The following is a 22,350-nucleotide window of genomic DNA, read 5'->3' as shown; positions in this document are numbered from 1 at the left end:
AGTGACCTTTATTAAAAGCCCAGAGTACAAATTTAAAATGTCTGAATGCAGTTAATTTAGCCCACGTACAGTGTGGCTGAGGCACCAGTCGACGGTGTGTCCCTGAACCCAGTGTTTCTTTTTCACACAGTATCCCCAGGATTGCCAACAATGGCACTGCCTGGGAGTGAGCTGAAAGTGCAGGTTCCAGGAACACCTCAGAAGTGGTACACTAGAACCACTTGGTATGGGAAGGGCAGTAGGTGTTTTTAACAAGCACACAGTGGGATTTTTTGTTTTGTTTTGTCTTTGTTTTTCACTTTTTTGTGGTGGAAAATTTGAAACATAATCAAAAGTAGAGAGAATATGATGAATACTGCCACCATGTGCCCATTACCCAGCTCCATCGGTTAACAACATTTTGCCAGTCTTGTTGCATCTGGAACTCTACTTTTTTTTCCTGAAGTACTTGTAGACATCAGGTCATTTAGCCTGTAAATACATCAGTATCTCTAATTGATGGTGATTTTATTTTTAATTGAACCACTCTGCCATCCTCCCGTCTAATAATATTAATGATTATTTCTTGCTAGCATCTTGTATCCAGTCTGTATTTAAATTTCTTTGTCTCAATGATTTTGGTAATTTTATTCATTTCAGGATCCACAGTTTTATACATCACATGTGTGAGTAATTCTTACATATATCAAAACTTGGGACCACTGCCTTCTTAGATATTCCTCAAAGTTGCTTTTCTCAGCTCATCTTCTGTTTGGTAAAGGCCTGCAGTGTTGGCCTTTCCAGAGAAATCTGCAAAGTGCTTGGCCAACCGCTGATTCTGAAGAATGTAGCTTCTTGGGGAGCCTGCAGGGAAGTGTGTAAACTACTGACTGAGCATTCTAGATCTCCAGTCAAAGGTAAAAGCAGGAAAAGTGAGGGAACTACCTCTGAGGCTATATGAGGTGGCTATTTTGCAACTAGTTTCAAGTTGGACCTTTTAGATGCAGTTGTGTATGAAGTACATAAACAGTTTTGCAAGGAGTGGGGGCCTTCAATCAGATGATATTTTTAAGTATTTGAGGTTGTCAGATTGTAAGGTTGGGATTTTGGTAGTATTGAAAGGACATTTTGGTCAGAGATCCCAGGAATACCCAAATACCGACATGTCCATCACCTTCCTTTTTGACATCAGTAATGGAACCATTCTTTGCAGAAAAAGTAAAAATTAGGTAAGAGGAATTCAGGGTTCCTCTTTATTTTAGATGAGCCAGTACCAAGTACCCCTATGTGGGGCTTTTGTGCCAGAACACAACTTAAGTCAAAGGCCTTTGGAGGCTTATGTCTATTCTGGAGCCCAAGTCAGGCCTTCCCAACTGGCTGGTCAGATTAAAGAGGAGGTGAATGCTTTTACCAGCAGCATAGGGAAGAGTAGCCCTGGCCACCTAGCAGACGGTGTGTTTAAGATATGTTTCTTGTAGACAGCATATAGTCGGAGCTTTCTTTTTTATACAGGCCAACAATCTCTGCCTGTTGAGTGGGGTGTTTTACTCATTCATGTTTAATGTAATTGTTACTTTGGTTGGATTTACTGCTGTTGCTATTTTTTTCTGATTCTTATTTATTCTTCTGTTCATCCTTAACTGCTTTATTTTATGTTAAATATAGAGTACCATTTTCATTCCTTTGTTGATTTTTTCCTTTACTTTAAAAATCCTATTTTCTTAAAAATAAAGTGGTTGCTTATAAATAAGTAAATTAAGCAATGAATTCTGTCATTGTTTATCTAGGAACATCTATATTTTACATTCATTTTTTGAAGGATAGTTTTGCCGGGTATAGAATTTTTGGTTGACTTTTTTTTCTCCCAATACTTTGAATGGCATTCCATTGCCCTCTTGCCTCCATTGTTGACAGTGAGACGTCAGATATTACTTGTCTTGTTGTTCCACTTTCTGTGGTGAGTTGTTTTTCCCTTGCTACTTTCCATAGTTTTTCTTTGTTTCCACCTTCAACAGTTTGACTATGATATGTCTAGGTGGGAATCTCTATATTTATCCTACCTTTGGTTGGGTACTGTTTATCCTATTTTGGCTTTGTAGATTAAAGTTTTCATCAAATTTGGGAAATTTCGGGCCATTATTTCTTCAGAATATTTTTTGTCTTTTCTCTTTCCTCTCCTGGCACTCCCATTATATGTATAGTGGTATGTTTGTTGTTGCTCCACAGGTCTCTTGAGGCTGTCTTCATTTTTTCAATCTTTTAAAATCTTTAAAATTTTTCTTTAAATTGAATAGTTTCTATTGATTTATCTTCATGTTCACTGATTTTTCTACCATCTCAAATCTGCTACTGAGCCTTTCTCCTTTGTTATTTGTATTTAATGAAATCCTGTGTTTTCATCTATTCTCATAGTTGCCTTGAAGTCTTGGTCATCTGTGTCCCACAGCTGGGAGCACTCAAAGACAGTTTCTGTTAACTTCCTTTTTTCTTTAGTATGGGTCACACTTCCTTGTTTCTTTGGAAGTTTGAAAAATTTTTTGTTGAATACTGAATATTTCAGTTAATATATTGTAGCAACTCTGGATTTGATTTTTTCCTTCTGAGAGTAGTGATTGTGCTGGGGTTTTTTTGTTTTGTTTTGTGTAAGGAACTGCCTTGGTCTGAATTTGGTGGCTGTCTTCCTCACAGTGTGTGGTTGTTGATGTCTCTGCTCAGTTATTTTTTTTTTTGTTTTTATTTTGGTTTTGGCTTGCCTTTCCAGGAGTCACCCCTGTGTCTACACAGCACTTTTAAAATATATTCCAAAATTAAGGAGGGTGGGTAAAATATATTTGGAAAAATACTGATGGTTGTTGAAGCTGGACAGTGAGTACCTGAGTTTGTTGTTATACATTCTCTTTTTCTTTGGTATGTGTTTAGAAATTTTCCTAATTAAAAAGTAGGGGGAAAGTATGAACAAGTTAACTATTTCCTTGGGAACAGGAACAAGGTGGGAAGTAGAACAGAACCATAGTATGCAGTTGAAGTGTACTGAGTAGTGATTGTGGTCATGTATTTACACTGTGCAGGGAATTTAGGAAAGTATGTTTATGTCTAGAAAACTCAAGAGAATCAACTTGAAATATAACTAGGATTTTATCAGGTAGTGAGGTAGAAGGTATGCATAGGGAAGCCAGTGGCCAACTCCTGCAAAGGCAGTGTCAACTGAAAATGGTGGAGTAAAAGGCATCTTAAATCTTAAGTACAAGCTACCCGGAAAAATTCTTAATCAAAAAATGAGACCCACACATCATCAGATTTTACTGAGCAACATAGGAGATTTGATTACAACATAGGAGATTTGATTACAACATAGGAGCAATATAGGAGATTTGATTACAGGGATAGGAAGCTGGTTCTCTAAGGGACAATTTGATGAGGATGAGGAAGGTTGTGGGGATGGGCGGGCAGCATAAGGAGCCCCTGAGACAGATCTGCAGCGAGCCTGCCCTCTGGAGCCAGGCAGGTGGCGGGCAGCAGCCTGAGCCATGTGTCCCTACTGTGTTGTAGTCGGGGCGGTGCCCGTCCTCTCCAAAGACTCCATGTCAGGGAAGAAGGGCCACCGCTTTGGCCAGGTGAAGACCCCGCACAACCCCTTAGACTCCAGCGCCCCCCTGATGAAGAAGGGGAAGCAGAGGGAGGTCCCCAAGGCCAAGAAGCCAACCTCGTTGAAGAAGGTGTGTGGTGTTTTGTTTGAAATTGGGCGCGAGAAAACCTACAGACTCTCCTGTATCTGTGTTACTCCTTTCGACTCTTACATTTTTAGATTTTAACCTTCACTCTCATTTGAAACTGCTCTTGTCAAGATGGGTACACGATTTTCTGAAAGATGATCCCTTGCTCTTCCCACATGGTGTGCTAGAGCGAGTGAAGCAGGGTGCCTTAGCTGCTGGAGGGGGAGACCTTATTTATTTATTTTAATGCTTTGGAATGACATGGACAGAAAACCAGAAATGGGGGAGTATGTTCTCATTCACATTTTTTACCCTCGTTCTACCCAAGGCAATCTGTCTAGTGCTCAGATTTGGTAAATATTGGACACTTCCTGGCACACGTTCTTTGATTTAATTTTCAAAGCAGCCTGTGGAGTGTGGTGGGTCTCAGATGGAGGAAGGCATGTCTTGCCTGGGGCCAGGTAACAGTTGAGCTGCACAGTTGCATCAGAGCCCAGTTCTCACATGCCCTGCTCTGTGCACCCAGGGGGAACATGCTGCTCCTGGGCTGTGGGTGAGAGGGTTGGGCCCACCCATGGGGGTGGGTGGGGAGTAAGGGCACAAACAGGCACAGTGCCAACCAGCTTAACTTGGGTGGCTTATTTTGCAGAAGAGCTTATTTTTAAGTGCAAGTATTTAGATGTTTTGATCGTTTATTTAATTTTAAAGATTATTTTGAAAGAGCGGCAGGAGAGAAAGCAACAGCGTCTCCAAGAAAATGCTGTGAGCCCAGCTTTTGCCAGTGACGATGTGCAAGATGGAGAGAGCGGTGGTGACGACCAGGCCCTCGGGCAGCCTGACCCCTCAGGTACCGAGTTCTGTTGGTTTGCTTCTTAAAGAATCCTTCAGCGGGGGCGGCCGTATGCACAGCCAACTGTCTGGGCTTTGCCCAGCCCTTGTCCCTGTGTGGTAAAAGCACGTGGGCGTTGGGCCTTGGGAATGCAGAAGTTTTCAGTCTCCTAACTTGACAGTAAGAGGACGTCCCTATGGGCAGGTGGAGCTTCTGGTGCCTCTGCTTCTCAGGGGTGAGAGGGACAGAGGGGTGAGGCCCCTGAGTTCGATCTGTGTGACATTGGATGGTCCTCGCAATTTGAAGTGCCGTGAGAATTAACACCATTAACTGCAGAGCTGCTTGCCCACAAGTGTGTGAGACATGGTGTCATACAAGAAATGGGTTAAGTAAGCATTTTAGTGAATTATACATTCAGAACAGTACACAAATCAGAAGCATATAGCTTGAGGACTTTATACCAAGTTCAGAATTGTATCAGCCCCACAGTCCCCATGATTCCCGCTCAAGGCCTCAGCCCTGTCTGCAGCCCTACCCGTGAGCTTTCAGGCTTTGTTCCAGTGGAATCTTGTAGTGTGTGCCCCTCTGGCCAGCAGTATATCTGTGGCCTGTAGAGGTAGTACCAGATTGTCATTGCTGCATAGCATCCAGGTGTACAAACGTGCCAGGTGGCATGGGAGTGTTGTGGGCGTTTCCACTTTGGGGCTATTAGAAGCACAGGTGCTGTGGCAGCGTGGGATGTATATAGGGGACGTGAGCACCCCTCCTGCTGGCATTTCCCCGGGGTGGATCTTGGGGTTGGGTCCGCTGCTACCCAGCCTAGAGGCTCCTGCCATACAGGCTGCCAGGGGTTTTACAAGCTACGCCTATGGGTGGTGGAGAGGCCAGCCACGGGACATTGTCTTTCCTGGTGGATGAACTCCTTCCTCTGGTGATGTTATTGCACTTGCACTTTGGAAGTGTCTAGAAGTAACAATGTGAGTGTTGTAAGCTGTTATTGAATCCTGTCTGATGGATTTAAACACACCTATTGTGGCTTTCCCAGTTTAGATGTTCAGCTTCTCTTTTAAGGGTTATTTGATAAAGGAATGGTTTCAGGCATTTGCAAAAAAATTGAGAACTAATAAACCTGCTTTTAAAACTTATTGATAAGAACTTCAGGTTAAATTTCAAAATTAAAAAATAAATTTGGCCACTGAAACCACACATTTAAAAATGGTTAGGGAATTCCCTGGTGGTCCAGTGGTTAGGACTCCACGCTCTCACTGCCAGGGGCTCAGGTTCCATCCCTGGTTGGGGAACTAATATCCTTCATGCTGCGTGGTGTGGCCAAAAAAACCAAAAACAGTTAAAATGGTAAATTTTGCAAATATTTGCCGCAATAAAAATAAGAAATAACTAAATAAGGGGCGGGGAGGCACCTCTAGGCAGTGCAGAGAGTCGCCCGGTTCTTCTGATTTCCCAAGCCATTCCCATCACTCCTCTGCCTGCTGTGACACTCGGTGGCCGTGTCTGGATGTGGCGGGTGTGTGCCGCCGAGTCTGGCTGCTCTGGTGACACTGCCGCTGTTGAGCATTCCCTGCCTCAGTCCCCGCAGTCTGTGTGTGGAGCCCTGGAGGGGCCATGCTGTGACTTCTTTCTCTAAAACTCCAGGGGGAACAGAAGAGTTGGTGTCCTGTGCTTCTGTGGCAGAGAGCAAGTCGGAAGACCAGCTGGGAGCTGAGCCCCAGAAGGAGGTGGACGCCTGCCCCAAGATCCACAGCCGGCGGTTCAGGGAGTGAGTGAGCCTGGCAGCTGTTCCTGCAGTGGGGCCTGGGGCACTGTGCTCACTCTGACACTGGGCGTTGAGTTCTTCGCCCACTGGCTCATCTGGGCCCCGGTGTTTGCATCCTCCCGGTGGAAGGTGGCTAGGACCTGGTTGTAACACATGCCAGGGCTACCTAATCTGCTCCCGAGAGGTCCTAGTGCCGTGATGCCAGAGGTGCCCTTGAATCCAAGCTGTGGTTGGGGGAACGGGTAGTGAGGTGACAGCCCGTTGCATCTGGGTTCCCCTCTCGTTGTGTAATTTCTGTATGTAATTTCTTAGGGCACTCCGCCTCCTTCCCTCCCACTTTTCTTCAGGATAGACTCCCCAAACATTTTTTTTCATGAGGAGAGGTGCCCGGGAGTGGCTGCCCTGGGGACATGGGGCCCAGAGGTCTTTTGTCCCTTATAGTTAGGGCTGGAGAGGATGCCTCCATCCATACCTTTCATAACATCCTATCAGGAGTTCCACCTTTTTGACTAGTATTGCTCATCAAAGCGTGATTTCTTGAAAGTGGCATGCTGTCCCCCTCATCTGAGGTGTGCCAGGAGCAGTGCGCTGGAGTGTCGCAGCCAGTGGAAACGTGACTGTGTCTAACGTTTCTTTCAGCTACTGCAGCCAGATGCTCAGTAAAGAAGTTGACGCTTGTGTTACGGACCTGCTGAAAGAGCTGGTTCGTTTCCAAGATCGTATGTACCAGAAAGATCCAGTCAAGGCTAAGACCAAACGCCGACTTGTGTTGGGGCTGAGGGAAGTTCTCAAACATCTGAAGCTCAAAAAGTTGAAATGCGTCATCATCTCCCCCAACTGTGAGAAGATACAGTCGAAAGGTAAGGGCGCTGTGGCGTCCCTGGCGTGTGGCCCCCTGCACTACACACCCTCTGGCTGCCACACACGCATCAGCAGCTAAGGGGCACCGAGGCCTCGGCACCTCAGTTTGTTTCATTTTCTCTTAATTGAGTAATTTGTTTCCAGAGTTTATGGGATCAGCCAGTGCATTCCTCTGTGAGGCAGGCTGTGGTCTTCACAGTGTGGCTCAGCTGGCCTGCGCAGGCCTCTTGTGGTTACTGGTCACTCGCACCACAGAGGCTTTGTGACTGGCAGCTAGGCGGTCCCTGCATTGGGCTTTTGTCCGTTTTAAATGTGCTTGCTCAGTCTGTGACTAACTCATCTGTCCACTGATTAAAGATGGGTTTGTTGGGCTTCCCTGGTGGGACAGTGGTTGAGAATCTGCCTGCCAGTGCAGGGGACACGGGTTTGAGCCCTGGTCTGGGAAGATCCCACATGCCACGGAGCAACTGGGCCTGTGAGCCACAACTACTGAGCCTGCGTGTCTGGAGCCTATGCTCCGCAACAAGAGAGGCCACAACAGTGAGAGGCCCGCGCACCGCAATGAAGAGTGGCCCCTGCTCGCCGCAACTAGAGAAAGCTCTCGCACAGAAATGAAGACCCAACACAGCCAAAAATAAATAAATAAAAAGAACAACAACAACAAAAAGATGGGTTTGTCCAAGCACTTGGCCATCTTACTGATGCTGGAAGGTTGGTTCCGTTTTTCGGGATGTGATACGCTGGGCGAGGTGACCGACAGATGGACGTCTGTGACACCTCCCATTGGCCCTTGGGTGGTCCATTTTGTGTCCTCCTCAGGCTGCGCAGTAGAGGGGTTGTCAGTTAAGAGCAGAATGCCGTCACTTAGACACTGGTCCTCCATCTTCGTGTAAGTGTTCGGAGTCCTTCTCTGGTCCTATTCCTCTCTCCTTCAGTGTAAACTTCCACTCGGCTGGAACTGGACTTTGAGGGATCCAGTCCAGATCCTAGCCCTGAGCTTTTCTGGTTGCTGTTCCAGTCTGAAGACTTGAGGTTTCCTGACTTGCCTGCAGCACCCAGGGGCACTAGGGCAGCAGCTGGACCTGCTCATTGCCAGCCCAGTGGGCTTATCCCCGTCCTAGTTCAGGGCAGGTCCAGTCCCAGCCATCAGAAAGAGGTCTTGGGACCTGCCTATTCGGTTGTGTGCTGGCAGTGTCCCCACCACAGTCCCATGGCAGGCGCTGAACTTGAAATGAATCACTCCTCAAGCTCTCACCCGGCTGCCTGAACCTCTTAAGGCAATGGGTGCATCGGGCATTCTGCAGCTTCTCTCCTGGAATCGTTCCAGGCTCTGTGCTTCCTGTGCAGCTGTCGTCCTGGGGACGGCCTCCCCCATCTCCTGTTGGGGTGTGGTGTTTAGTGGCTCTCGTGCACTCCTTTGTCTCGGGGTGTGCACATCCCCCAGTGGCTTATGAGAGAAAGGGTACATGGCAGCACATTTAGAAGATGGTGCTTGAAATCCAGGCTTTCTGGTTTCTGACCTTTTCCCCTTTGTTCTCCCTTATCTCTGGAAGCTTGTGGGAAATTCCTTGTGCGCAGGGTTCTGGGAGGTGGGGTGGTTTGCAGGCAGTGCCCTCAGTTCTCGGACGTGCTGTTGGGTTTGTGCTCTGAATCTCCCTACAGTTGGTCCTCTCTAGGCTCTTCCTGGAACCATGTTGCTCAGATGCTGGGCCTCCTGCACTGCTGTCCTCCTGTGACTTTTCCTCTTCCTTTCACCTCTTTCGTTTGGTTCTGTTTTCCGTAAGGATTCTTCAACTATGTCTCAATCTTTCTGTAGAGGTTTTTATTTCTGCTATTATTTTTAATTTCTGGGAGCTATTTTTATTGTTTTCTGAAGTTTCTTTGTGTGTTGCAGCTGCCGTTCCTCTGTGGATGTGTTTCCTCCCTGAGAATAATAGTGATGTGAGGTTTCCTTCTCCCTGCATAGCCTCCCTTCCCAGGTGGTTTGCTGTTTTGATCTCATGGTGGAGGTTTCTGCAGATACCGGTGTCTGCTATCTGTTTGTCTTTTTTTTTTTTTAATTATTAAATTTTTTTGGCCACACCGTGCAGCATGTGGGATCTTAGTTCCCCAACCAGGAATCAAACCTGTGCCCCCTGCATTGGGAGCACGGAGTCTTAACCACTGGACCACCAGGGAAGTCCCCTGTTTGTCTTTAACAGCTATTATAGCTGACTGGAAATCTGGGGGTGGGGCTGGCATTTAAAGGCTTTGAGCTGCATTTGAGGGCAGTGGTTCTCAAACTGTAGTGAGCATCAGAGTCACCCAGGAGGCTGGTGAAGACACAGATTCCAGAGTTTCTTCCTGAGCAGGTCCAGCAGGCCCCAAAATTTGCATTTCTAGTAAGTTCTTAGTTGCTGCTGTGGATGCCAAGCTAGAACCTCTGCTGTAGGATGACAGCTGGGCTGCTGCTCTGTCTCTCTGACTCCATATTCCCTGGGGAAGAACTCTCTTACCTCCTGCTGGGAGTCTGTGACCTTGTCCTTACGCCCACGGTTAGAAGTGTGGGTCCCAGTGTCCCACAGACCTGCCCATCTGCCTCACCAGAGGCCTGGCACTGGCATGTCGGCTGGGTGAAGTGGGTCTGGACATCAACTTGCTGTCACCTCATCTGAACTTCACCCTCTGAAGTGCCCGGTGCTGCCTGTTAGCTGCCAAGCTCTGGGGATTGAATTCTAGGGTGTAAATGGCTGGGTCTAGGGGTTTTCCCATTGTTGGCTTAGGTCAGCTGAGTCAACTGTTTGCATTTCAGCTTCCAAAACTTTTTTGCTCTTATCTTGCATTCTCCTGTGGATTTTCACCTTTAAAAGACAAACCAGGGACTTCCCTGGTGGCACAGTGGTTAAGAATATGCCTGCCAATGCAGGGAACACGGGTTTGAGCCCTGGTCCAGGAAGATCCCACATGCCACAGAGCAACTAAGCCCATGTGCCACAACTACTGAGCCTGTGCTCTAGAGCCCGAGAGCCACAACTGCTGAGCCCATGTGCCGCAGCTACTGAAGCCCACGTGCCTAGATCCCGTGTTCCACAACAAGAGAAGCCATCCCAGTGAGAAGCCCGCGCACCTCAACGAAGAGCAGCCCCCCGCTCGCCGCAACTAGAGAAAGCCCACATGCAGCAACAAAGACCCAAAGCAGCCAAAAATAAATTTTAAAATTATAATAATAATAAATTTAAAAAGACAAACCAAAAAATGGGAATGTGTGTACTCAGTTGGCAGTCCACCTTGCTCTTTCTTTAAGCCTCCACTCCTCTGACTGTGGCAGAGAATGGAGCTAAGAATGTACTGATGGACATCTCAAGGATTTGTTACTCATTTAAAATACGTTGTTTAATCATCCGTCCCTACATTGTTTTTTTTTTTTTTTGCTTTGAAGCATAAAGAACTCGATTATGTGTTTTAGGAATGTTTATTCCTTGGAAAAGATAGCCAATAGATTGTCATCATTTTACATGTAAAATTTAGTATTACAGCCTGGGATTATGTTAAAATACTGTATTTGCTCCGAGTGGCATTTTTCTGATAATTCTGAACTTAAACTTTAAATGGAAATTGTTTACCTGATTGAGCATTTGCTTGTTTTAAGTTGTCTTCCTGTGGAACTTTGAGAAGTCGGCACTTGGAGATGCTTTCAGCTCTCACTAGTAACGTCGGCTGGGAGCTGGGCTGAGCAAAACCATCTTGACTTGGCTGCTGTGTCGGGGAAAGCAGGGCATGCTTCCAGTGTCCTCTCCCAGGGGAGTCAGAGGACGCGCTGAATTCCCTCAAAACGAGATGTGACAACACGTGTGAAGTGTGATGTCATCTACCAGGGAGGCTCCTTGGGGCTGGTCACATGGGCACCCTCTGCCTGGCATGTCCCCACATTCCAGACTCACAGAAGGAAAGCTGGTGTTCAGTGTAATCCTCATATGCATTTTGGGTACAGTAGCCACTCTTCGTAGTTGGGGTGGCAGGGGTCCTCCCAAAGCCCAAATTCAGGGACCAGAAGGGTCAGCCAAGTAAGTTGGCCTTTTTATGGATGGCAGCTGTTGGGCCGGTCGCATTATAGCTCTTTTCGGTACACTGCTGTAACAGCCTTTGTGACCAGCTCCTGGGTTGGGGTGGACACAAGGCAGAGACAGACCCTTGAGTGAGAGGCCATGGGGCTGATGTTGAAGAGACTCGGTCAGCCTCCCATGGTAAGCTGAAAATATCTCACTGTAAGGAACACAGCCATCGCCTCACCTCTGGTCCTGTCTCCCCCTTTTCACCACCTGCCCAGAACTGTTTTTTCTTTAAAGTTTATATCCCCAGAGATTTCATCCTCATCTTTGATACTCTTCAGGTAGATCTGGGGCAGGGGGGTGGGCAGATTTCAGGGATATGGGGCTTAACCATTAATCCCCAGTCAAACCAGCTGCAGAATGAGTTCCCAGTTCCCTCAGAGCAGTAGGATGTGCATTTGAGAAGTTCCTCTTGAAAGAAGATTAGGTAATCATATATAATTAGATACCAGGTGATAGGAGATCTTGGGAAATTTTTCCTTCCATGCAGACGTTGTGTGTTCACTCAGGAATTGGTCAGTTTCCAGAGGAACCGGGGCAATGCCATGCTGTAACCTCCTTTCAGATGCTAGGTTCAAACAGCTCACCATGCAAGAGGGCAGGATTCAGTGCTTGTTACTTTCCTTTGGGAGTAAGTCCCCCCAGATACTTCCCACCACCCAGAGGCAACCACCATTGCCATATTTTGATGTGTCCTTGTTAGTCCGTGTGTGTGTGTGTGTGTGAGTGTGAGATCTGGTGTCCTGGATCCCATTTGTGCCTTGCTCTTTTTAGTATCACAGTCTGGCTCGGGACACTCCTATTCTTCTGGCTGCGCAGTCCCGGGCTGATGGTCACTTAAGTTGCATTCAGATTTCTGTAGCCGTAAACAAGGATGCACCTTTCACACTGTAGTTTTTTTCTTTTTTCTTTTTTTTTTTTCTGGCCACGCTGTGCGGCATGCAGGATCTTAGTTCCCCAACCAGGGATCTAGCCCACACCCCCTGCAGTGGAAGTGCAGTCTTAACCACTGAACCACCAGGGAAGTCCACACACTGTTGTTTCTTACTGAACATCTCCGTAGGTACATTCCTAGAGCGAAACGGCCTGTGCACTTACCAGGTTAACGCACATGCCACGCTGCCCCCCGGGGACACTGCAGCCCCTGAAGCCGGGCTGCTGCTTCCCCCTGGCCTCCCCACCCTCTTGGGAAGATTCTGTTAGCATTTTCTTGTGAAGGGAGGTTGAGCACCTTTCCACTTGTTTAAGGGCTTGGCATTTTCTGTAAATTGTTGATTCTTTACCCATTTGTCTTTTAGGATGTCAGTCTTTTTTATATTTATGTATACCTTTTTTTAATAAATAAGAGCCCCTTTGGGTAAGAGTTGTAAATATTTTTGTTTTGTCATGTGTCTGTTTTTCTTTAAACCTTTTTTGGCCATTCAGAGACTTCAGGTGTGTACATATTAGTATTTTTTATTCTTGTTTTTATTGCATCTAGGTTTTGTCATTCATCGACCTTCCTGCTCCAGGATTATTAAAGATTTTTTTTCTTAATTCTTTTTTTTTCCTGGTTCTTCCATGTTTTCATTTTTGTTTAGGTTGAATGCATTTTAGTCTAAGATGGATCTTTGCAGAGGCTGACCTGCTCGCTGTCCCTTCTGCACCTTCTCCGGTGCTTCAGAGTGCTTTTGCAGACCTGCTCAAGCACCACGCATTTGGGTCGTTTCTGGACCTTCCATTCTGTCGCTCTTCATCCCCGGTTTACGTTTTTGTAGTTTTATAGCAAGCTTTAATACCTGGCGATGCTAGCCTGACGTTTCCTTTTTCAAAAGGCTGTTCTCATATTATGTATTGGGTTGGCCAAAAAGTTTCTTTGATTTTTAAGTAAAAATAAAAGACACATTTTTCATTTTCACCAAGAACTTTATTGAACAACGTATTCACCCTTTTGTTCCACTACCTTCTGCCATTTTTCAGGCAACTTCATAATTCCATATTCCCAAAACTTTTTGAGCAAAGAACTGTCCCGGGTGCCTTTTACAGTCTTCCAGGAAATGGAAATTTTTTCAGTCAAGAGACTTTTGTAAAGACTGAAATAAATGGAAATCTGAAGGTGCAATGTCTGGTGAATACGACGGATGAATCAGAACTTCCCAGCCCAGCCAAGCTGTAACAGTTTTTGCCTGGTTATCAAAGAAACATGCAGTCTTGCGTCATCCTGATGGAAGATTATGCATTTTCTTTTGACTAATTCTGGATGTTTCTCAAGTGCTGCTTTCATTTCATCTAACTGGGAGCAGTACTTGTTGGAATTAATCGTTTGGTTTTCCAGAAGGAGCTCATGATAGAGAACTCCCTTCGAATCCCACTGTATATACACCATCACTTTCTTTGGATGAAGACCAGCCTTTGGTGTGGTTGGTGGTTGTTCGTTTTGCTTGCCCCAGGATCTCTTCCATTTCACATTATTGTACAGTATCCACTTTTCATCACCCATCACAATTTGTTTTAAAAACGGAACATTTTCGTTACGTTTCAGTAGAGAATCGCATAACGAAATACAGTCAAGAAGGTTTTTTTGCTTATGTGGAACGCAAACATCAAAGCGATTAACGTAACCAAGCTGGTGCAAATGATTTTCAGTGCTTGATTTGAATATTTTGAGTATGTCGGCTGTCTCCTGAGTGTGGTGTAACGTTGATTGTTCTCAATTAATGTCTTGATTTGGTCGCTATCAACTTCAACTGGTCTGCCCGACTGTGCAGCATCAGCCAGCGAGAAATCTCCAGCACGAAACTTTGCAAATCACTTTTGACACATTTGATCAGTCACAGCACCTTCTCCGTACACTGCACAAATCTTTCTTTTGCGTTTCCACCTTTCTTGAAATAATAAAGCATAATATGCCAAAAATGTTGCTTTTTTTCTTCCATCTTCAATATTAAAATGGCTACACAAAAATTCACCAATTTTGATGTTTTTTTAAATGCATGCTGATATGGCAGCTGTCACAATACAATCTAACAAAATTGTTTCGAATGAAGTTAAAGACATCTAAGTGCTACTGGAGACATCTTACGGAAAAAAAGAATGAACCTTTTGGCCAACACAATATTTTTTAATTTCTCAAAAAAATCCCACTTAGAGTAAGTTACAGTATAAAAAGTTTTACATTAACATAAAATTGACATGTGATCATATTGGATCATTCCATCCAAGAGCATAGGTGCCTTTTGTTTAGATTTTCTATTGTGTTTCACTAGCATGTTGAAGTTGCTCTATAAATCTCTCACGTTTCTTGCCACATTTATCCTTACCTGTTGTAGTGTTTGGTTGCTGTCATGTATAAAGTCATTTCTTCCGTTTTATGTTCTAGCTGGCTGATGCGTGTGTGCATACTGGTTTCTGCACTACTTGTGCACAGACGTCCAGATGTGATCCTCCTGTTGGTGGTAACTTGTCAGTGCTGCTGGGTTTCTGGCTTCACAGGCATGTCACCCGCATGCAGGGCTCCCTTAACCCTCTCTGCTCTCAGTGCCACCCCCGCCCCACTCCTGCCTGGCTGCTGCTTCGCTGGGAGGCAGGGTTGGAGGTATTCAGTGACCTCTCTGGGCTCTGGATTTCCATCTCTTAAGTGGGGTGCAGCCTCCCCCTCAGGGTTTTGTGAGGATATAGGAGCCAGTCCACACGAGGCCGTTAGACCGAGAGTGGCACGCGGTATTCAGCAGATACTTAACCAAGCCTTCATTTTTCCATTACGCACAGCACCAGCACCAGATGTTGACTTGACGTGGACATGTTTTATTGCTTTTAGAAGTGTCTCTTGGAGAGTTGATTTCTTTCATGTGGCCTAGAGTAGTAGTGTACTTGCACCGCAGTGACTGGCTCTCTCCTGGTCAAACCTGGCCTGGTACACTGGCTTGAGTAAGGAAATAGCCAGGAGTGTCACTGTCGGGAAAAGCCCTTGGCGGCCAGTGTCACCAGCACGCTCGTGTGATGCACTTCCTTGTCATTTTCATTGTCCTTTGACCAGGTGGGCTGGACGATACCCTGCACACCATCATTGACTACGCCTGTGAGCAGAACATCCCCTTTGTGTTTGCTCTCAACCGCAAAGCTCTGGGGCGCAGTCTGAACAAGGCTGTTCCTGTCAGCGTGGTGGGGATCTTTAGCTACGACGGGGCCCAGGTGAGATGGCGAGGGGGCGCCGGCCTATCTTGCTTGTGGGAGGGAGTCGGGAGGGATGGTGGTTGTCTGCACTTCCACAGCACAGCAGCCCTGAGCCTCAGGGGCCCCCGTGTTGAAGGCAGCAGCGTTGGTGGCCTTCTTTCCTTAAAAGCATGGAAGTGTGATTCCGAATTTAGGTCCAGGCTCACTCCTGCCGCAGAGGAGCCTTAAGCAGGCCTGAGGTCAGCACCTGCTCTTCCCTCGGGCAGCACCGCAGGCGGGCATCACCCTGCTTCCCCGTGGAGGGCGCCATCGCCAGTTTGCAGGGGATGTCACCTGTGCTCTCGTTTCTGCCCAAGGACCAGTTCCACAAGATGGTCGAGCTGACGATGGCGGCCCGGCAGGCGTACAGGACCATGCTGGAGAATGCGCACTGGGAGCTGCCGGGAGAGCCTGGGCCCCTTGCACCCGCTAGCCCGCCCACGCAGGGCCCCAGCTGCTCTGCAGAGAACAGACCCCTGGCCCCTGCCGGAAAAGAGGAGCCACACTACAGTGAGTGCTGGGGGAATGGATTTGGGGTTGAGCCTCCTCTAAGTCTTCATCGACACTGATTAAAAAGGGTGCCCAGGAGAGCAGCATGGCCACTGTGGCAGGATCAGCTGCAAAAGGCCCCGTTAAGACCCGGCCCTTGTTTAAGAGGTGGTCTCAGACTTGGGAGGGCTGGTCAGTGGATGTCTCAGACAGACCTCGGGTCAGATGGCACCCAAACAGAGGGCATCCTTGAGGACAGCTGTATCCCTGGCGGGCGGTTGTCAAGGCCGGCGTGCGCCAAGGTGCTTGGTGCTGCTCACGAGGGGGTTGCAGTTGGGGACTTGGGCTTGAGTCCTTGCTGGGCCCCATCTAGGGAGCTGGTTCGCTGGGCAGGCCACATGCTGCTTGCTTTCCAAGAGACTTCCCTGACTGTCCCTGCCGTTCATCAGCTGTGCACTTTCTTGTTTCCAGTTGAAATCTGGAGAAACCATCTGGAAGCATACACTCGACGTGCCCTGGAACTGGAGGAATCCCTGGAGGCTTCGACCTCTCAGATGATGAACTTGAATTTATAAAAGTTCTTTCCTGTGTGTTTGTGTATTTGGGGTAAGGGGGCGGGGGCTGAAAGACTTCGGGGTCTTTTTCTTCTTCTCAGTTCTTCGTTGACCTAGTGTGTGTTTTGTATGACTGTTTAATTGGGAAGTTAACCAGTGGTGTTTGTAGGCATCCAAAAGCTGCGAGTCCCATGGACGGGCACTTGGTATGCTGGCGGAAACCTTTTCACAAAGCCTCGGGATGCAGCCTTGGCCCTCTGAGTGCAATATGAGTCTGGAAAATGCTGGAAAAGGTGGTACTTGGAGTACTCTGCTGCTAAGGGAACGTCTCTCCATTGCAGAGTAGCTGAGCCAAGTTAGTTTGTGGAAAGCAGCGGGGGTCTGAGGTGATGTGGCTGGGAGGCAGCGGGGTGCCAGCCTGATGTTCCCGGTCCCGGTGACCCAGCACAGCCCTGCAGAAGCCGCTGGACGGGCGCTGTGGGAGCCAGTGTTAGTGCAGGAGCGGTGGGGTGGGGAGGGGTTCCTTTCTCAGGTTGTGGCTTTTTGGCCAGAAGATTTGGGGGTACTTGGAGGGTTTGCTAAAATGAGCCTCAGGAGGAAAATCGGTTCTCTAACCTGTGACCTTTTGACATGAATTATTCCTTTTATTCTTTATTTCGCAAAGAAACAAATGTATATTGAAGTTCCTAAATTTCAGTTTTCTGCAAATAATCTGCAAATATTTTTTTTCTTTTGTAAGTGAACATATTTTGAATGTGGTTTCTATCTTAGAGGCCAGAAGGATAGAAGTTTACTTTCATATTTTCCTGTAAGTAAGAGGGCTTATTTATTTTGAATAAAGAGTGATTATTTAATTTCACTGGAGACTCCAGTCATCTTGGTCTAATCAGTGGTCCTGCGTCCTGATACGTGTCTTTTGGGCACTCTTCTTTGAACTGAAGGGGACTGAGCAGGGAGAGGTTTGCTGCGCTCAGGCCTCTTGGGTCTCGAAGTAGAGACTAACCCTTAGAGACTGTTGCTGGACCCGCCTCGGTCTGGCCTGCTGGCGTGCTGGTCACGGGAAATGGCAGGAACGAGTTTCACTGCTTTGCACTTGTCAAGCAAGCAAGGTATCGTGTGGGCTTGAAAATACTGTTAGTTGAATTCAGTCATGCCAGATGTACCTCTGAGAGTGAGTGGCCTGTGACAAGCAAATAAAAGTGGTATAAGGAGTCGGAAATGGCCCGCTGCGTGGCCAGGGCTGGCGGCGAGGTGGAGGTCATCTGTGGGAAGCACCAGTCTATCTTCTCATCTGTTGTTCCCGGTGTGTGCCCTGCTTTTCCATACACTTTCTGAGCTGTTTAAATGAGGGACATGCAATCTGGTCCACCAAGCCCTCCATCCTGTCACAGGTTTCTCCCTCAGGGCCACCAGGAGGAATACCAGGGAGGACCCCACCCTGTGTCAACTATAGTAGGTTTGAAAAGTAAAGGTTCCAAATGAACTTATAGGGAGAAAGTTAAATAGCTTGTCAGCTGCATTCAGCAGTCTAGAATTATAAAACTGACAAATCAAAAAATCATTAAGAAATCTCTGCTAGAGATGCACGTTGTTTGTCCAGAGCCCCCAAGGCCTCTGGGTCTGTAGTATTTGTTCAGATTAGCTGAACAAAGTACGTTGGGTTTTTAACATCACATTCATTCAGCTCCTGAGAGGGTTCACTTGTGTGACTTAATGCTGAGTTGCCCTGGTCATGGTGTCATTTTCCTGACAGAGGCCACTGCTGCAGGTGACACAGTGACCTACTCTGTACTGATGGTGCCACAGAAAGCAGGCAGGCTCCCCAAATACAAACACGCTTCACTGAGCAAATGTAGAAAGAACTCTTTATTTTCTTCCAACAGTTCAGAGAAAACTCATCCTCATAATCCCATTTCCCACCAGGACCCTGCGTGTTGACGTTGTGATAACTGCAAGTGTCTGTTTTGTTTTGTTGGGCATGAAAGTGCTCTGACTGTATCCAAACTTGAGGAAGAATCATAGCACCAAGGAAAGGGCCCCAGTCTTGGAGCTATCCACTCCGCAGCTGTGGCGGCTGGAGCCTACCTGCACTAGAACCACAGCGAGGGCCGATGGGTGTTTCACCAAAAACCCTGTCACAGTGCGTGGCGGTCCGTGAGCCAGCTCGGCGTCTGCTGGCAAGGTGGGCCAGCAGCTGGGTGGGCAAACGGGACAACTTTAACCCCGAAGCCAGCCGTCCTCAGAAGCCTTGTTCAGAACGGATCCTCTAGGTGACTGGCTGGAAATGTGTGCTGCTCTTGTACGAAGGTACCCAGCTTCAGGACAAGGGGGTCTGGAAACAGCTGTGGTCATGAAGCTGAGGAGACATCCATTTGCTAGGGTCACAGGAGAAGTATAACTTAACAGAGGTTTTGGTTTTATGATAGACTGGCATTCCATTAAAAAAACGTCATTCCACAAACAAAAAGTATCTGTAAGGTTACAGGCTGAGCAGCCTCAGCCTTCATATTTATACACACACACACACACACACACACAGCGTGAACAACTAGGGACCCAGAAGCATGTGTACAGAGTAGCCTCATCAGACCCGCACCGCTGTGAGAAGAGTGACTGTGACCCGGGAGAGGCACACAGCTGACCTGCTGGCTTTTCCGCTTCATACAAGCTCGGTGCCCAGGCCGTGGCCGCCAGTGCACAGGTGCACACTGGGAGCTTTAGAAAACAGGCCGAAGCTCTGATATTAGTGAGGAATAACAGAGTCTCTTCAATCCATGTTTGTTAGCTCCTGAGTTGGGACCTCAGCACTCAAGGTTTAAGGCAAATTCTTGTCATTTGAAGCCTTGCCCTTCCCTGTCCTTTAGAGTCGAGTGGCTAAGTATGAAGGTGGCTCCACAGCAGTAAAACCAGCAGTTAAGAGGGGACTGAGCTAACACTGGGCTGTTTAGGGGGCAGGGGGCGGCCCCTTTGCATGACATGAAATCAGTCAGATGGTGAGGAGTGACCTGTGGAGCGTAACAACAGTGCTTCTGGGGGAGGAACCATCATGCACACTGCCGTCTTAACCAGGGTTTCTGTCTGTAGCCTGTTAACACCTTTTTGGTTTCCTGTTTCTGTCAGGCCATTCTGTCCCATCTAAGCACCTAATTAAAAGAGGTTTCGGCTACTGTCGCAGGTTCACTCAGGGCTCCGTGTTCTCCACTGAGCAGCCCTGATGGCCTCGTCCAGCAGCGGGGAGGCAGCTCACTGCCCTGGGGCATCCAGGGCTGCATGGCAGGTGACGGCAAGGTCGGCTTGGGGTTGGAGTCAGCACTGCCTCCTGGTGGCTAGGTGTCCTGGTTACAGCGTTCCTGAAAGAACAACGTGGACTTCAAGTTCCTGGCAGAACAGGAGGGCCTCGAGTCCCCTTCCCGTGTGCTCCCTGTGGGGTCTAGGGTCCCGCGGGTGGGAAGCCTGGTGTGCTAAGCTGTGTCTGGGGGTCGCAGTGGCCATGGGGGCTTCTTGCCAGAACCAACTGGCCCTGCCTGATTTCGGTTTCCTGTAAGGGCCCCACCCTGCGCTGACTCCCTTCCGGGGATTGGCTCCAGGCTGGATGGCTGCGGGTGGCAGGGGTGCAGGTTTCAGAAAGCAGAACTGCTCAGTGGGCCAGCAGGAAGCACGTGGGGCCCACTGGCAGCACGGGCCCCCCAGACCCCTGCCCTCCCTCGGGCCCGGCCACATACCCACTCCTTCCTCCAGCTGTGCATCATGCGGTCGTGTTCCCCGACCACGGCCCTCCAGGTGGCGAGCTCTCTGGTCCACCTCTCCTGTTGGGTCGCCTCTGCAAGACAGAGGCGGGGCTCCAGGTCTCAGCTTGCTGGCCTTCACGGTCCCCCGGGGGCCCTCCACGCACCGAGGCTGTGCTGTGAGCTAGGTGATGCCCCTCTGTAGGGCCGAGCCAGGCCGAGGCAGCCAAGTGGGCAGGGGTGAGGCGTTTACCCCTCGGGCCTCGCCTTCCTGGCTGCAGGGGCTTCCATAGTCAGTGCCCCCTGCCTGCCCTTCCCCGGGCCACCAACTCCCACAGCAGCTGCTCCCCAAGGTCACAGTGGCCCCAGCCGCACATCTCACTGGCCCTTTCTGTGTAGCCAGGAGAGGGGCTAACTCCCCACACCTCACGAGCAATGCAGATACTCTGGGGCTCGTGGCGGTGGGGGGCAGGGGCTGCTGCTGCCTCCCTCGAGTGAGGCGGGAGCTGAGGTTCAGAAACCTGCTCGGTAATGAGGTCTGGCGTCCCCTTACGTCACGTGCTACTCGCCCCGCACTGCCCTCCTTTTGTGTTTGATCCTGAATTTTGAAAATGAGTTACTTGTAGGGGTTGTCAGGGTGGCATGAGTCTGAGAGCCATAGCTTTTCTTTGTAAACATAAAAATGCACCCCGTCATTGCTTTCAACTATAGCTCACGTGACTAATTTCAGAAATGGGTTCCAGGGACTTCCCTGGTGGTCCAGTGGGAAGACTCCGGGCTCCCATTGCAGGGGGCCCGGGTTCGATCCCTAGTCGGGGAACTAGATCCTGCATGCATGCCGCAACTAAAGATGCTGCATGCTGCAACTAAGAACCGCCGCAGCCAAAATAAATTCTTTTAAAAAAGCAAGAAAGAAATGGGTTCCAACGACCTGAGTCCTTCAGACAGTAAGTCGAACTAATACCCTGAGCAGAGCTGAGCAGGCCCAATGGTGACGGTAGCCACACAACCAGCCCTCAGCTGGAGCTGCCCCATCCCAGGACGACAGTGGGAGGCACCCAGAGTTCTGGAGGAGGGCCCTTAGTGGCCCTTCACTACAGGGGCCCTGCAGGGGCTCCTGACTCAACACGTGCGAATCCAAATCCCAAAAGAAACATTTCATCTTCTAACACATCCTCACCCACCACCACCCGTACCTTCAGTAAACATGGTGGGGTCTGTGGGGAGATAGAAAATACTGAGCTGTCTTAACTGTGCTCATGCCCTCTCCTGGATTTTGGGTCTACTGTCCACAGAGTGACCCAGGTGTAAATTTTCTTGCCATCAGAGTCAAGCCCTGCTCCTTACTGGCTAGTGAGCTGTGTGACCTTGGATGAGTCACTTAACCTTCATCATCTGTGAGCTGCACCTTCCTTATAAGGCAGCTGAGTTAGATGAGGTCAAGCAGTAATGGCCCCAACTGCCTAGTTGCTTCTCTGGCTACTCCTACTCAGCTACTTGCTGATAGTACCGTTCACTTGACTTCTGGATAAGAGGTCACAATTTGTAAGGCACACTTATGACGAGATCATTCATTTTACCTTGACAGCAACAGGCAAGGGCATTCTACAGAAACGACGACAGGAACGGAGGTTCTAGGTGGGAGCAAATATTTGTAACTTCCTTTTCTCTGTAACCCCCACTTAAAGGACAAAGGACCTTTTAAAATATGTACATTTACATATAAACTCTTGAAAAAGGACAAAGAATAGGAGAGGAAACAGTGAAAACCTGAAAGTTGAGAAGCAGAGGGACCAGTGGAAACGGCCCCTGGCAGAATCAGCAGACCCAAGCACACAGGGTCCTAGGCCAGCAGCTGGGAGACGCTCAGGAGCTTGGGCAACAGGGAGTTGGCGCGCAGGCTGCTTCAAAGGCTGTGCAGAAGCAGAAGCACGTGGCCCCAAGGACCCTAGCCTCTCTGCACAGCCGGGGAGCTGCCCTGCCTCTGCTCCCCAAGAGACTGTGTTCTTGGAGAGCACAGGACGGGTGACCTGGGCAGCACCCGCACTGAAGGCAGACAGGATGGTGGGCTTTATGTACTGAATGATGAGGCCCCAGCCTCTTGCCAACCTAAGTCCTCACAGATGGCCCAACCTAAGCCCTGGACG

At 48.4% G+C, this 22,350-nt stretch overlaps 2 protein-coding genes across 20 annotated transcripts in view; one reads left to right on the top strand and one right to left on the bottom strand.

Annotated features, from left to right (window-relative positions):
* The window catches only part of SECISBP2 (SECIS binding protein 2), a 40,179-nt gene extending 22,842 nt beyond the window's left edge, over nt 1-17,337 (top strand). For 17 of the 19 annotated variants that reach the window (XM_033429629.2, XM_033429625.2, XM_033429630.2 and 14 more), the window contains 7 exons: nt 3,529-3,695; nt 4,401-4,539; nt 6,175-6,298; nt 6,935-7,155; nt 15,260-15,414; nt 15,753-15,945; nt 16,396-17,337. In XM_033429629.2, the coding sequence (XP_033285520.1) occupies nt 3,529-3,695; nt 4,401-4,539; nt 6,175-6,298; nt 6,935-7,155; nt 15,260-15,414; nt 15,753-15,945; nt 16,396-16,499 (1,103 nt within the window). In that variant the 3' untranslated portion in view covers nt 16,500-17,337. The remainder of the gene's footprint in view (nt 1-3,528; nt 3,696-4,400; nt 4,540-6,174; nt 6,299-6,934; nt 7,156-15,259; nt 15,415-15,752; nt 15,946-16,395) is intronic. The other 2 variants (XM_033429618.2, XM_033429631.2) reach the window with 2 other exon arrangements.
* A 989-nt stretch (nt 17,338-18,326) lies between these two features.
* SEMA4D (semaphorin 4D) overlaps nt 18,327-22,350 on the bottom strand; it is a 118,788-nt gene continuing 114,764 nt past the window's right edge. The window contains exons 18-19 of the transcript XR_007478124.1: nt 20,201-20,298; nt 18,327-19,828 (exon numbers count right to left, since the gene is read on the bottom strand). The gene's annotated coding sequence lies outside the window, so the exon portion shown is untranslated. The remainder of the gene's footprint in view (nt 19,829-20,200; nt 20,299-22,350) is intronic.

This window comes from Orcinus orca, chromosome 6 (genome assembly GCF_937001465.1).
Source record: "Orcinus orca chromosome 6, mOrcOrc1.1, whole genome shotgun sequence".
Lineage (NCBI taxonomy): Eukaryota > Metazoa > Chordata > Mammalia > Artiodactyla > Delphinidae > Orcinus > Orcinus orca.
Note: the sequence above shows the minus strand (reverse complement) of the source record. Positions and strands in the feature narration are given on the sequence as shown.